The sequence below is a fragment of the Tachyglossus aculeatus genome, chromosome 20 (genome assembly GCF_015852505.1).
Source record: "Tachyglossus aculeatus isolate mTacAcu1 chromosome 20, mTacAcu1.pri, whole genome shotgun sequence".
NCBI classification, from domain to species: Eukaryota; Metazoa; Chordata; class Mammalia; order Monotremata; family Tachyglossidae; genus Tachyglossus; species Tachyglossus aculeatus.
This window is the reverse complement of record NC_052085.1, coordinates 12,972,636-12,987,681: the sequence shown is the minus strand read 5'-3', so window position 1 is coordinate 12,987,681 and position 15,046 is coordinate 12,972,636. Positions and strand designations below refer to the sequence as shown.

At 46.3% G+C, this 15,046-nt stretch overlaps 1 protein-coding gene across 2 annotated transcripts; it reads right to left on the bottom strand.

Annotated features, from left to right (window-relative positions):
• Window positions 1–4,914: 4,914 nt before the first annotated feature.
• TEX29 (testis expressed 29) lies at window positions 4,915–13,802 on the bottom strand. Of its 2 annotated transcripts, none has more exons than XM_038762128.1 (6): window positions 13,719–13,802; window positions 12,022–12,189; window positions 8,403–8,513; window positions 6,234–6,303; window positions 5,706–5,872; window positions 4,915–5,077 (listed from the first exon to the last, which is right to left on the bottom strand). In XM_038762128.1, exons 2-6 carry the CDS (start codon window positions 12,071–12,073, stop codon window positions 5,010–5,012), a joined length of 468 nt encoding a protein of 155 aa, XP_038618056.1. In that variant the 5' UTR covers window positions 12,074–12,189; window positions 13,719–13,802; the 3' UTR covers window positions 4,915–5,009. The 2 variants fall into 2 exon arrangements, with proteins under 2 accessions (XP_038618056.1, XP_038618055.1); XM_038762127.1 differs by having other exon boundaries at window positions 13,670–13,794.
• Window positions 13,803–15,046: the final 1,244 nt, after the last annotated feature.

Sequence of the window (15,046 nt, the reverse complement as noted above, 5' to 3'; positions counted from 1 at the left end):
TCACAGTCCAAGTAGGAGGGAGAACAGGAATTGAATCCCCATTTTACATTTGAGGAAACCGAGGCCCAGAAAAAGTCAAGTGACGCGTCCAAGGTCACCCAACAGGGAAGTGATGGAGCTGGGATTAAATTCAGGTCCTTTTCTACAGGTGCTAATGTCCCTCCACACCCCAGCCCCCTGCCCCCCGCGGGGGTGTCTTGGTCCAATATTCTCTCTGAAATTTAGAGAGTATGACTTTGGAAGAGCGCAGAGGAAACAATTCCAATCTCGATTCCGGGCAGGGCTCGCCACGTTAATCGGAAAACAGGAGCCGAGACAGAGTCAAGGTAAAGACGCAACCGTGCGCTGTTCTGAAGGTGATAGCTTGCATACAGGAGATGAGGAAAGGAATACAGGCAGTCAGACTCAAAAGGAATTAAGATCCTCCTGTCCTTGGAAGCAAATATAAGGTCTGAGTTGAGGAGAAAGGTAGAGGAGTTAAAGCTGGGTGAGAATGTATGTTTTATCCTGATGGGTTCTGGGATGACTCCACGTCCTCATTTGAAAGCTCATCTCTCTGGAGCTGTCTTGCGGTACTGGAAAGGCACAGTCATCAGAGAGGTAGAGAAGCGTCTCTTCAAAATCGAACTGAATGCACGGAAGACAGGCGAGGTAATTAACGCGCCTGGAACCGCTGAGAGGAGCCCGGTTTTTGGCTAAATAATTAGACTGTGGGTCAAAAATAAGGCCTGTGTAGTAGGTAGGAAGGAAATGAGAGCTGGGCTTCTGGGAAGACGGTAAGGAGGGCAATCCCGGCTGCCACGTGTTGGAATTAGAGTTATTACTCTATTTATTTATTTATTTTACTTGTACATATCTATCCTATTTATTTTATTTTGTTAGTATGTTTGGTTTTGTCTCCCCCTTTTAGACTGTGAGCCCACTGTTGGGTAGGGACTGTCTCTATATGTTGCCAATTTGTACTTCGCAAGCGCTTAGTACAGTGCTCTGCACACAGTAAGCGCTCAATAAATACGATTGATGATGATGATGATGATGAATTAGAGTCCGAAGCCTAGTTATCACCCTACTGAGGATCCACTGTTTACCCTGAGAAGTAGCATGGCCCGGTGGATAAATCCCAGGCCTGGGAGCCAGAAGGACCTGGCTTTCAATCCTGGCCCTGCCACTGGTCTGCTGTGTGACCATAGGCAAGTCACTTCACTTCTCTGGGCTTCAGTTCCCTCATCTGTAAAATGGGAATTAAGACTGCGAGCCCCATGTGAGACAAGGACTGTCTCCAACCAGATTAGCTTGTATCTACACCACAGCCTGGCAAATAGTAAGCACTTAAACACCACAAAAAAAAATCATCATCATCTTAGAACTTAATATGATGCTCTTGACACAGAAGGTGCTCAATAAATTTAATGGACGATCATATCATCACAGCCAACTCTGTTGCATTGTACTCTCCCAAGCACTTAGTACAGTGTTCTTCATGCAGCAAGTGCTCAATACTGTTGATTGATCACGACAGGTAGCTGTCGAGGGCTCAATGCTTAGTGGCTAGAGCATGGGGCTGGGAGTCAAAAGGTCCTGTGTCCCAATCTCCACCCCACCACACGTCTGCTGTGTGACCTTGAGCAAGTCACTTCACTTCTCTGGGCCTCAGTTACCTCATCTGTAAAATGGGGATTAAGAGTGTGAGCCCTATTTGGGACGGGGTCTGTGTCCAATCTAACGTGTACCTACCTCAGGACTTAGAACAGTGCTTGGCACACAGTAAACATTTAAGAAGATCCACGGTTATTATTATTATGATTATGAATCTTACCCAGAACCTTCTCTCCTGAGGCAATGGAAATACCCAGCAGACCGCTTGAGACTAATTGGATCAGCCTTTCGGAGACAATCAATCGTATTTATTGAGCGCTTACTGTGTGCAGAGCACTGTACTAAGCGCTTGGGAAGTACAAGTTGGCAACATGTAGAGACAGTCCCTACCCAACAGTGGGCTCACAGTCTAAAAGGGGGAGACAGAGAACAAAACCAAACATACTAACAAAATAAAATGAATAGAATAGATATGTACAAGTAAAATAAATAGAGTAATAAATATGTACAAACATATATACAGGTGCTGTGGGGAAGGGAAGGAGGTAAGATGGGGAGGATGGAGAGGGGGACGAGGGGGAGAGGAAGGAAGGGGCTCAGTCTGGGAAGGCCTCCTGGAGGGACCATGGGGTTATCAACTGTGATGTGGAGGAGAGTAAATTCATTGTGGGTAGGGGATGCGTCTCCCAATACTGCTATACTGTACTCTACCGAGCACTTGCTCAGTAAATACCATTGATTGACTGAAGAGTCCAGTTTTAGACCTATGAGCTTGAGATACCAGTGGAACATCCAAGGAGAGATGTCTTGGAGAAAGGGAAAATGAGATGACAGAGAAGGAGGGAGATTGGGGTTACATGAGATGAGGGTTTAGCGGAATAGAGGGCGGACCCATCCCAGACTGTCAGTATCCAGTGGATTTTCAGCATCCCGGCTGCTGCTGCTCCTGTAGAAATGGAAAAATAGTGGGAGCCCTCTGGTGGTGAAAGCTTCCCTCGAAATATTCCCAGCTTTTGTGAGAAAGAGTATCTGGAAAACTTGGAATCATCCTTGGGGAATTGCTTTGGCTCCTTCCTCTTGTCAATGAGGGGATGTCCCCGGCACTCTTTTTTGTTTTAATGGTATTTTCTAAGTGCTTACTGTACGTCAGGCACTGATCTTAAGCTCTGGGGTAGATACAAGTTATTTGGGCTCCTCAAGTGCTCATTACAGTGCTCTGTACACAGTAAGCGCTCCATAAATGTGATTATTGACTGCTTGATTGAATCAGGTAGGACATGGTCCCTTTCTCACGTGGAGCTCACAGACTAAGCAGGAGGAAGGACTGGTGTTAAATTCCCATTGTACAGAGGAGGTAACTGAAGCACAGAGAAGTAAAGTGACTTGCCCAAGGTCACAAAAGAATAATAATAATAATAATAATGGCATTTATTAAGCGCTTAGCATGTGCAAAGCACTGTCCTAAGCGCTGGGGAGGTTACAAGGTGATCAGGTTGTCTCATGAGGGGCTCACAGTCTTCGTCCCCTTAGTTACAGATAAGGTAACTGAGGCACAGAGAAGTGAAGTGACTTGCCCAGAGTCACACAGCTGACAACTGGCGGAGCCTGGATTTGAACCCATAACCTCTGACTCCAAAGCCCGCTGCTTTGGCCCACTGAGCCACGCAGCTTCTCAAAACAGACGAGTGGTGGAGCCGGGATTAGAACCCAGATCCTCTGACTCCCGGCTTGCATTTATGAACTCTTCGGTGTTTGTCTGAAAGGCAAGTTTCTTTTCTACAAGGTTGGTTTTGCCTAGAACAGTTTTGCAACATATAGATTTTATCGGAGGTGTGGGAAGGTACGGGGCAAAGGCCGGGGATGGGGAGTTGCATAGGAAAGAAGACGACGATGAATGGAAATGGAATGGAGAAATAGAAGCAATGTTCCCTAGCGGGAAGCTCACGGGCCTAGGAGTCAGAAGGAACTGGCTTCTAATCCCAGCTCCATCGCCTGCTAGGCGACTGGGCAAGTCACTTCACTTCCCTGGGCCTCAGTGACCTCATCTGTAAAATGGAGAGTAAGACCATGAGCCCCATGTAGGACGGGGACTATATCCAACCTGATTAGCTTGTATCTACCCCAGGGCTTAGAACAGTGCCTGACACATAGTAAGTGCTTTGCAGCCACGAAGTCAATCCGTCTGAGGATGGCTGGTTCTAATCCACCCCACCCTTTTCCCTGCAGCCCCTTCTTCTCTATCCACCAATGGTATTTATAAATAATTTATTGATTGATTGATTGATTGATTTCAGGAGCACCTCCCTGATTTCCTCCTACAACCCAGCCCGCCCACTTCGCGCCTCTAATGCCAACCTACTCCGTGTCTCCATCTCATCTGTCTCGTTGCCAACCTCTCTCCCACGTCCTGCCTCTGGCCTGGAACCTCCTCCCTCTTCGTATACGACAGACCAACTCAGTCCCCGCCTTCGAAACCTTATAAAAGCACAATTTCCACCAAAAGACCTTCCCAGACTAAGCCCTGATTTCCTAATCTGCCACTCCCTTCTGTGGTACCTTTTATTCACCCCTCCCTCAGCACTTACGTTCACATCTATAATTTATTTATTTCTTTTAATGTCTGCCTTCCCCTCTAGACTGCAAACTTGCTGAGGGCAGCGAATGTGTCTTTCAGCTCTGTTACATTATGCTTTCCCAAGGGCTTACTACAACGCTCTGCACATAATAATCACTCAATAAATCCCATTGATTCATTGCTTACTGTATGCAGAGCACTGTTCTGAGCACTTGAAAGAGTACAATATAATAGAGTTGGTGTGGGCAGGGAGTGTGTTTCATTTTTTGTTGTACTGTACTCTCACAAGTGTTTAGTACAGTGCTCCGCACAGACTAAACACTCAATAAATATGACAATGAACGAGCATTCCCTGTCCGTAACAGGCTTAAAGGTTTAGAAGGGGAGAACGTTAACCAGCTAACCAGTTAACTAGTACGTTAACCAGTACTAGTCCAGAAGAGTTGCTGTCCTAGAGCTGAAACTGACCCAAATTGAATTCCGAACAGCTCCTTTATACCAGACATAACTGATAGTCTGAGCCGACATTCATTTATTCATTCAATCGTATTTACTGAGCGCTTACTGTGTGCAGAGCACTGTACTAAACGCTTGGGAAGTACAAGTTGGCAATCAAATTTCAATCATTCATGATTACACATATTCTCTGCCGTTACCTTTATTCACGCTTCAAACGCCTTCTACCCTTCTTGGAATAAAAATTCCAAGTAAGAAGAAACACAAAACAACCCATAGTTTGGCAAATATATTTTAACCTTTTTCTCTGGCTAGTAATTCAAGTCCATTATACAGACTAGGGGGAAAGTTCCCAGCCCATGATTCCATTTGTTTAATATTTCTATTCTCTGTTGGCTTCTTGCTGCCATCTAGCTTGTTCATCTTCCTCGTCTTTCTCATCACTTTCTTCTGAAATAAAGAGATGGCGGCGTAAGTTGGGCAAACGGCATAAAATGGGCTGATGGAAACTTAAAACGTAATCATCAGAAAACAAGGGCATTTCCGTCACATCCTTTGGTCGAGATGATTATTCGATACTGAGTGGGGGAAACTCAATGAATAGCATGGAGGTGTGTACCAATTGAATTGGTCACGAGTTTGAGGATTATTTTTTGACTTTAGGTGATTTTTTTCATTTTGTATCGTTTTTCTAATGGCATTTGTTAAGCGCTTACTATGTGCTGGGCCCTGTAGTAAGTGCTGGGGTAGATACAAGCTAATCAGATTGGACACATTCCATGTCCCACATGGGGCTCACAGTCTTAATCCCCATTTTCCAGATGAGGGAACTAAGGCCCAGAGAGGTGACGTGAGGCCCAAGGTCACACAGCAGACATCAGAGCAAGGATTGGAGCCCAGGTCCTTCGGACTCCCAGTTCCCTGCTCTATCCATTGGGCCACACTGCCTCAGAGCAGGAATGCTATGCCTTCAGCTCCTTCTTGGTGGTAAGTACCATCGTAAGCACAGGGGTGCATGGAAAACAAACAAATTCAGATCTGATCCGATGGACCTGTCTTCTCAAATAATGGCACCTGCCTTGGCTTTCATTCTCATCATCTTCTTGCGTTTCTGTGTTGTCTTGGGACGTGGCTTCCTTCCATCCCTTCAGGCTTTTGGTATCTCTCTCCTGAGGTGTGGCTACGGGACCTGCTGCCTGCTGATGTCTTTGAGCCATTCTCTTCTTTCTTTTCTCTTGCCAGACTCTACCAGGAAAAGTATTTGATTCCAATCTCGGAAATCAAAGGCAGAATCAGCCTCTACAGCACACTATCCCTCTAACCCTGGCAAAGTTTCGCTTTCTGCTGGAAATTTCCCTTCTGCATCAGGGTTTCGAAATTTTCAACAGCCCTCTTCAAGCAGTTGAACAATCAGAGGCATTAAACTGGGACCTGAACCCAGAAGCTTCTCTTCAAGCTGCAGGATTAATTCCACGCTCCTGCCAAACAAGTCCACTTCCTATTTTCAGTTTTTCTTTCGTAAAAATAAAAACTAACTTTAAACGAATCAGATTCTCCTCTTTGGAACAACTCATCGGCCAGGAGCACCGAGGGGGAATTCACTTACCCGAAGGCTACAAAGCACAAGAAGATTCCCAAGACGACAACTATCATGATGATGAACAGGGAAACATACTCTGGGGAGGGAAATGGGAAATGTCCTTTTATCACCCTCAGAAGGGAGAGGAATGAAATGATTCCTCACAGAGAATGGGTTATCCCCCCTTCACACCCATCTTCCCCCTCCACCCACCCCGACTTCTCCTGCGTCGCCCACCACCCATTCCTCTGCAGTCCCTCCTCTTTCAAATTCTATTCCCCGGCCCTGAAAACTCACTCCTTCTAGGAAGTGAAGCAGTGTGACCTACCAGATAAGAGCACGGACCTGACAATCATAAGGACCTGTGTTCTAATCCCGACCCCGCCACTTGCCGGCTGTTCGACCTTCTTATTTATTTTAATGTCTGTCTCGAGCTTGTTACGGGCAGGGAGCGTGTCTGCTAATTCTTTTATACGGTACTCTCTCAAGCATTTAGTTCAGTGCTCCGTATAGAGTAAGCGCTCCATAAATACCTTTGTTTGTCTCCCCCAAATATTATGAGCTCACTGAGGACAGAGATCGGCTCTATCTACTCCATCGTACTCACCTAAGTGCTTGCTATAGTGTTCTGCACAGAGTAAAAATTCAAAAAATGCCATTAGTTGATCAATCAATCAATCGTATTTAGTGAGCGCTTACTATGTGCAGAGCACTGTACTAAGCGCTTGGGAAGTACAAATTGGCAACATATAGAGACAGTCCCTACCCAACAGTGGGCTCACAGTCTAAAAGGGGGAGACAGAGAACAAAACCAAACATACTAACAAAATAAAATAAATAGAATAGATATGTACAAGTAAAATAAACAAATAAATAAATAGAGTAATAAATATGTACAAACATATATACATATGTACAGGTGCTGTGGGGAAGGGAAGGAGGTAAGATGGGGGGGATGGAGAGGGGGATGAGGGGGAGAGGAAGGAAGGGGCTCAGTCTGGGAAGGCCTCCTAATTGACAGGACAGGTGTGTACCAGCAAACTTCCAACCTAAGGGACATTTTCTCAACTCTCAGTTTATCATTCAGGTAAAAATTGTCCTCCTTAATGGTATTTGTTAAGTGCTTAACAAATCCTTGGGCAAATCACTTAACTTCTCTGTGCCTCAGTTACCTCATCTGTAAAATGGGGATTAAAAGTGAGAGCCCCACATGGGACAACCTGACTACCCTGTATCTACCCCGGTGCTTAGAACAGTGCTTGGCATATAATAAATGCTTAACACATACCATGTTATTATTATTACTATGAACAAGAAACATTTGAACCTTTAGTGTAGAACTTGAGCCCCGTAGAGAACCCATCAAAATCAAAATCAACCTACGTGTGACGTGAAGTTAAACTCCCCGCTCTAAACCAGAGCAATAGAATGAGGAAACCAGGTGGTGTCGGAAAAGCAGACTGCACAATTCAAAATCCCCATTTTTTCATTCAATCCCAGGGCTCGTTTCCTAGTTCAGATCCCTAATACTACAGACTGTGGCAAAATCCAGTCAATACGCACTTCAAATCCTGCCAATTTAAGAACTGGGTGAAAGGTTTTCATAACAAGGAATTATGTGCACAATGAACTCAAGAAACCCTGTCACTGCGTGCTACTATTTCTACAGCACAAAATTAATTCCCCTAAATTAAACTGCCTGAACAAGAGGGATGTCAAAGACAAGGAAACATTTTAGGGCATATTAAAATCCACTAGAACTAGGGTTTTCTCCTCAGCCCCTACCCCCACGTGACTCAATCCCGTTCCCCTGAGGTCAGAAGTAGTGTGGTATACTGGTTAGAGCATTGGCCTGGGAGTCCCAAGGACCTAGGTTCTAATCCAACTCCTCCACTTGTCTGCTGTATGACCTTGGACAAGTCACTTCACTTCTCTGTGCCTCAGTTACCTCATCTGTAAAATGAGGATGAATAACGTGAGCCCCATGTGGGACATATACTGCGTACAACCCAATTTGCTTGTATCTACCCCAGCGCTTAATGCGGTGCCTGGCACATAGTACGTTTTTAACAAATACCACAGTTATTATTAGTAGTAGTAGTAAGCGCTTGATAGGTGTCATTGATTGGTTGAGTGAGTGATACTGTCTCTATCCCAATCCCTGTTTCCTGGCAGGCTGCAGACCAGGATACTCACTTGGAACGGCTTTCTTCAAGCACAACTGCTTCTGAAAGCAGCACTTGAGCTCGATACACTTGTCTCGCGACACATTCTCCTGGCATATTTCCGAGAGGGGAACATCGCACACTGTGGATGAAACACGCTGAAAGTCTGAAATCTCCCAGAGTCTCACACTTCCCGGCTGCTTTTAATTTAATTTTAAAGGAAGCAGTTATGGGATTGGTGAGGGTTGGCGTTTTTTGTGTGGGGGGGGGTTCCTTTTTTTTTTTTGTAACTATGCAGCCTACCAATCTCATTGAGAAACTAAGATCTGGAATGAATTCAGTTTCTGAATCAAATAATGGCATGTTAATTATACGGAATAATCCAGGGTTCTGACATGATTAAGAAGATAATTTGGTTCAGCTAAGAGATATGCCAAGCCCAGTCCTGGGAGAGGAAGAAACCGAAAACAGAACTCTGTTACAATAGAAATTTGGAGATTCGATTTGTAATGTGTAATTAGCTCTCATTTGAGCCTGTTGCGGTGAAAATGATCAGCAGGAGCTGTGGATTGTTTCCACATCTTTACGCTGGGTCAGAAAGACAGGAAGTTCTACTGCCAATTGGACAGGAAAGAGTGAGGACAATAAATTGGCGACCATCCTAATAATGGTAAGTGTTCTAAGTTCATGGTGGGCAGCGAATGTGCCTGTTCTTTCTTATGCTGTCCTCTCCCAAGCGCTTAAAGGACTCTGACCACAGTAGCGCTCAATGAATAGGATTGACTGAATGACTGCCAGAAAATCAAGTCAGGCACAGGCCCTGCCCCACCAGGGGCTCACGGTATAAGCAGGAGGGAAAACAGGCTTTCAATCCCCATTATACAGATGAAGAAACTGAGGTACTGGGAAGTTAAGTGACTCGCCCAAGGCCACAAAGTGGGCAAGGGACAGAGCTAAGACTAGAACCCGGGTCTTGGGACTCCTGGCCCCTAACTCTTTCCACTAGGCTCACTGCAGCAAGCAACAAGGTACGTGTATCAAACGAGACTGAGTCACTTCCTGGCAAAAGACAGTTTTCAGTCCTTCTTGCAAGTTAAACATTTCCATCCAGAAAGATGGACTGAGAAACAAGAGCTTGGATGGTTAATGAAGAACGGCCTGAAGCGCTCATCTGCTGTGTGACCTTGGCCGAGTCCCTTCACTTCTCTGGGTCTCAGTAACCTCGTGTGTAAACTGGGGAGTAAATCTGAGGGCCCCGTGTGGGAAACCGACAGTGTCCAACCTGACTAGCTTATTTATTGTTATACTCTCCCACGGGCTTAGTGCAGTGCTCTGAACTAAGTACTCAATAAATGACTGCAATAATATCTACCCCAGTGCTTAGTACAATTCCTGGCACACAGAAAGTGCTTAACAAATGTCATTTTAAAAAAATGAAGCAGAAACCTCACTGCCCTGCTACAGTAGCTCTACTTAACATCAGTCTCCCCCTCTACACTGTAAGCTTCTTATGGGCAGGGAAGACGTCTAGCAATTCTGCTGTATTGTACTCTTCCAAGTGCTTAGGACAGTACTCTGCACACACTAAGTGCTCCATAAATACCCGTGATTGATTGTCTGGACAGGTAGGGATCATCAGTATAGCCAGGATCCAACTTCTCAGGGAGAACAGATACACAACTAGACAGAAACTTTCCCTAAAGTAAAATCTGTAATACCATAACTAGTATTATTACTATTACTGTGATTTTCACTATCGGGAAGTCAAATGAGGGGTTGGGTGTGATTGTGTGAACCGGATTGGCTTTTATCTTCCCCATTATTTAGAACAGTGCCTGGCACAAAGTAGGTGCTTAACAAATGCCATAATTATTATTACTAATTATTATTATTACCACTTCCGTATTCTCTTCCTGAAGCATCCTGACGTAAATTTCATTTACTTTCACTTCTTCTTATTATACCACCTGACTAAGGCTTCATCTTGGGAATGGATTTGGACTCAAAGTCCGCGATGAGGCCTGCCAGTGTTTGATATGTGAGCAGGGAATGTCACTTTTTATTGCTGTATGGTACTTTCCCAAGCGCTTAGCACAGTGCTTTGCACATAACAAGCACTTAACATGATTGAATGAATTTCCTGTTGCGTTCAGTGACTCAATTTCCCCATCTGGGCAACGGGCAGGCTGCTTTCTCTCCCTTTAGGAACAATGGCCCTGAGGGCTTTGCAATCATCATCATTATCATTATTGTTATTATTAGAACAGTGCTTGGCACATAGTAAGCGCTTAACAAATGCCATTATTATTATTATTATTACCATGCTGACCTCTCCTCAAAGAGGGAGAAAGCCCCAGTGGCACTCGGTAATGGTTATTCTCCACAACAGGCACCAGGGGGAGCCCTCCAACAGCACATCATTCATTCAATCGTATTTATTAAGCGCCTACTGTGTGCAGAGCACTGTACTAAACGCTTGGGAAAGGACACTACAACCACGGTGACAATCCCTGCCCGCAGCCCGTTCACGGTCTAGACTCATAATGTGCCACAGCAGCTAGATGTGAGAAGCAGCGTAGCTCAGTGGAAAGAGCCCGGGCTTTGGAGTCAGAGGTCATGGGTTCAAATCCCGCCTCTGCCAATTGTCAGCTGTGTGACTTTGGGCAGGTCGCTTCACTTCTCTGGGCCTCAGTTACCTCATCTGTAAAATGGGGATTAAGACTGTGAGCCCCCAGGGGACAACTTGATCACCTTGTAACCTCCCCGGAGCTTAGAACAGTGCTTTGCACATTGTAAGCCCTGCTTACAATTTCAAGGCCCTGCTGAGAGCTCACCTCCTCCAGGAGGCCTTCCCAGACTGAGCCCCTTCTTTCCTCTCCCCCTCGTCCCCCTCTCCATCCCCCCGTCTTACCTCCTTCCCTTCCCCACAGCACCTGTATATATGTATATATGGTTGTACATATTTATTACTCTATTTATTTATTTATTTATTTTACTTGTACATTTCTATCCTACTTATTTTGTTGGTATGTTTGGTTCTGTTCTCTGTCTCCCCCTTTTAGACCGTGAGCCCACTGTTGGGTAGGGACTGTCTCTATGTGATGCCAATTTGTACTTCCCAAGCGCTTAGTACAGTGCTCTGCAAATAGTAAGCGCTCAATAAATACAATTGATTGATTGATTGATTGTAAGCGCTTAATAAATGCCATTATCTCCTTCCTCTCCCCCTCGTTCCCCTCTCCATCCCATCTTACCTCCTTCCCTTCCCCACAGCACCTGTATGTCTGTACATATTTATTACTCTATTTATTTATTTATTTTACTTGTACGTATCTATTCTATTTATTTTATTTTGTTAGTATGTTTGGTTGTTCTCTGTCTCCCCCTTTTAGACTGTGAGCCCACTGTTGGGTAGGGACCATCTCTATGTTGCCAACTTGTACTTCCCAAGCGCTTAGTACAGTGCTCTGCACACAGTAAGCACTCAATAAATACGATTGATGGTGATGATGATGATCTGTAAAATGGGGATGAAGCCTGTGAGTCCCACGTGGGACCACCTGATGACCTTGGATCGCCCCCAACGCTGAGAACAGTCTTTAGCACATTGTAAACGCCTAACAAACACCCTCAGTCATTATTATTTTTACCTTCAAATCCCTTGAGCAGAGGGTTGGATGCTTTCCGTCGCAAGGTCGGCATGTTGAACCGCGACCTGGCGGGGAGTCTAGCAGAGGCCCCGCAAACCTCAGGACACCAAAGAGGTCCAGGGCCTGTGACCGGTCCAGTCCCGCTGATGTCTGCCCTGTCAGAAATGGCTGGGGAAGACAGGGACTCGTCTTTCTTGTGACTCTGCTGGACCGGTTGAAAGTTTTCGCCCCCTCAGAAGGGTTCCCCGATGTTCCCCTTCCCAGGCTTGGGCCCTTGTTGCCAACTTGTACTTCCCAAGCGCTTAGTACAGTGGCCTGCACACAGTAAGCGCTCAATAAATACGACTGATTGATTGAGGCAGTTAGGTGAGCATCACCAGGCCTGCAACCCAGAATCCTTTGCTGCATGGCTTCTACCATGGTTTTTAACCCAGAATAACACGCTGCAAGGTTTTTCCTCACTGTTCCCTCCCTTCCCTGGCTCCAAATGGCGGTCTGGGTTGAGGTGAGGGGAGATTCAAGCCGCCTTGGCCCCTCCCACCCTACAGCCGAGAGAACGGCTTCCCCCACCCCCGCCAGGGCCTCATGGCCCTAAGATGGCGGATGAGGGCACGAGGAGATGAGCAACGGACCGTTGGAGGCGGGACTAAGAGCGACGCACGAAGGTCATTGGAGAACGAGAGGCCGACCTCGCGCTCGCCAGCCAATGGGAGGCCCCGGAGCCTGACGGACGGCGCGAGGGGCCAATGAGAGCTCGCTCCTGCGGGAGCAGCTTCGGGAGGGCTAAGGGGAGCTGCCTGAGGCAATCAATCAATCGTATTTATTGAGCGCTTACTGTGTGCAGAGCACTGTACTAAGCGCTCTATATGTTGCCAACTTGTACTTCCCAAGTGCTTCCTTCCTCTCCATCCCCCCATCTTACCTCCTTCCCTTCCCCACAGCACCTGTATATATGTATGTACATATTTATTACTCTATTTATTTATTTTACTTGTTCATATTTATTCTATTTATTTTATTTTGTTAGTATGTTTGGTTTTGTTCTCTGTCTCCCCCTTTTAGACTGTGAGCCCACTGTTGGGTAGGGGCTGTCTCTATATGTTGCCAACTTGGACTTCCCAAGCGCTTAGTACAGTGCTCTGCACACAGTAAGCGCTCAATAAAGCAGCGTGGCTCAGTGGAGAAGAGCCCGGGCTTTGGAGTCAGAGGTCATGGGTTCCAACCCCGGCTCTGCCAATGGTCAGCTGTGTGACTTTGGGCAAGTCACTTCACTTCTCTGGGCCTCAGCGACCTCATCTGTAAAATGGGGATTGAGGCTGTGAGCCCCCCGTGGGGCAACCTGATCACCTTGTAACCTCCCCAGCGCTTAGAACAGTGCTTTGCACATAGTATGCGCTTAATAAATGCCATTATTATTATTATTATAATAAATATGATTGATTGATTGATTGATTGATTGATGAAGTACAAGTTGGCAACATATAGAGACAGTCCCTACCCAACAGTGGGCTCACAGAGGCAGCCAGGGGTGGGCCTAAAGGATGTGTTAAAACCCTGCCCGGGGACGCAGCCAGCGCTCAGTACATAGCCCTCTTTGACAGGAGGTCGTGTGCTGAGCCTTCTCGAAAGGGAGTGGGATTAAAAGTACCTGACTTAAAGCAAGCTGGGGTGTTTGTCGTCCCTACTCTAGCCCTCACCGCAAGTGGTGGCAGGAGGGTCTAAAACGTAGCCACAGTCGGGGGTCTTCCCAGTCTCCTTCCACTGATTCCCGCTGAGGAATTGCTAAGGATTCCTCAGCGGTGTTTGGAATCGTGACATCACAGAGGGGAATCTCTGAGGAGCAGTGAAGCTCACTGTGGACAGCGAGTGTGACTGCTAATGCTGTGGTACTGCACCCTCCCAACCGCTTAGTACAGTGCTCTGCATAAACTAAGCGGTCAATAATTACCACTGACAATAATAATAATGTTGGCATTTGTTAAGCGCTTACTATGTGCAAAGCACTGTTCTAAGCGCTTGGGGAGATGCAAAGTGATCAGGTTGTCCCGCGGGGGGCTCACAGTCTTAATCCCCGTTTTACAGATGAGGGAACTGAGGCTCAGAGAAGTTAAGTGACTTGCCCAAGGTCACACAGCAGACATGTGGCGGAGCCGGGATTCGAACCCATGACTGATCGATTAAGCATCTCCCAGGTGGCCCCCAGGAGGATGTAGACATGGCCCCGGCCTTGACCACAGTCTCTCAGTGCTGCAAAAATAATAACTGTGGTATTTAAGCGCTTACTATGTGCCCTCCCAACCGCTTAGTACAGTGCTCTGCATAAACTAAGCGTTCAATAATTACCACTGGTCGATTAAGCATCTCCCAGGTGGCCCCCAGGAGGATGTAGACAAGGCCGCAGCCTTGACCACAGTCTCTCAGTGCTGCAAAAATGTGGTATTTAAGTGCTTACTATGTGCCCTCCCAACCGCTTAGTACAGTGCTCTGCATAAACTAAGTGTTCAATAATTACCACTGATCGATTAAGCATCTCCCACGTGGCCCCCAGGAGGATGTAGACATGGCCCCAGCCTTGACCACAGTCTCTCAGTGCTGCAAAAATAATAACTGTGGTATTTAAGTGCTTAGTCTGTGTCAGGCATTGTACTAAGCAGTGTGGTCTAATGGAAGGAGCCCAGGCTTGGGAGTCGGAGGACGTGGGTTCTACTCCCTGCTCCGCCACCTTCTTGCTGTGTGGCTTTAGGCAGGTTGCTTCCTTCTCTGTGCCTCAGTTCCCTCATCTGCAAAATAGTGCTTTGTGCATAGTAAGTGCTTAATAAATGCTATCATCATTATTAAAATGGGGATCCAATCCCTGTTCTTCCTCCTTAGATTGTGAGCCCCATGTGAGACCCAATGATCTCATATCTACCCCAGCACTCAGTACAGTCCGTTGCACATACTAAGCGCTTAACAAATACAATTACTATTATTATTCCTAACACGTGGCCCTGTGAAGTTGAGAGGCGCTTTGAGAGCTCAGCGG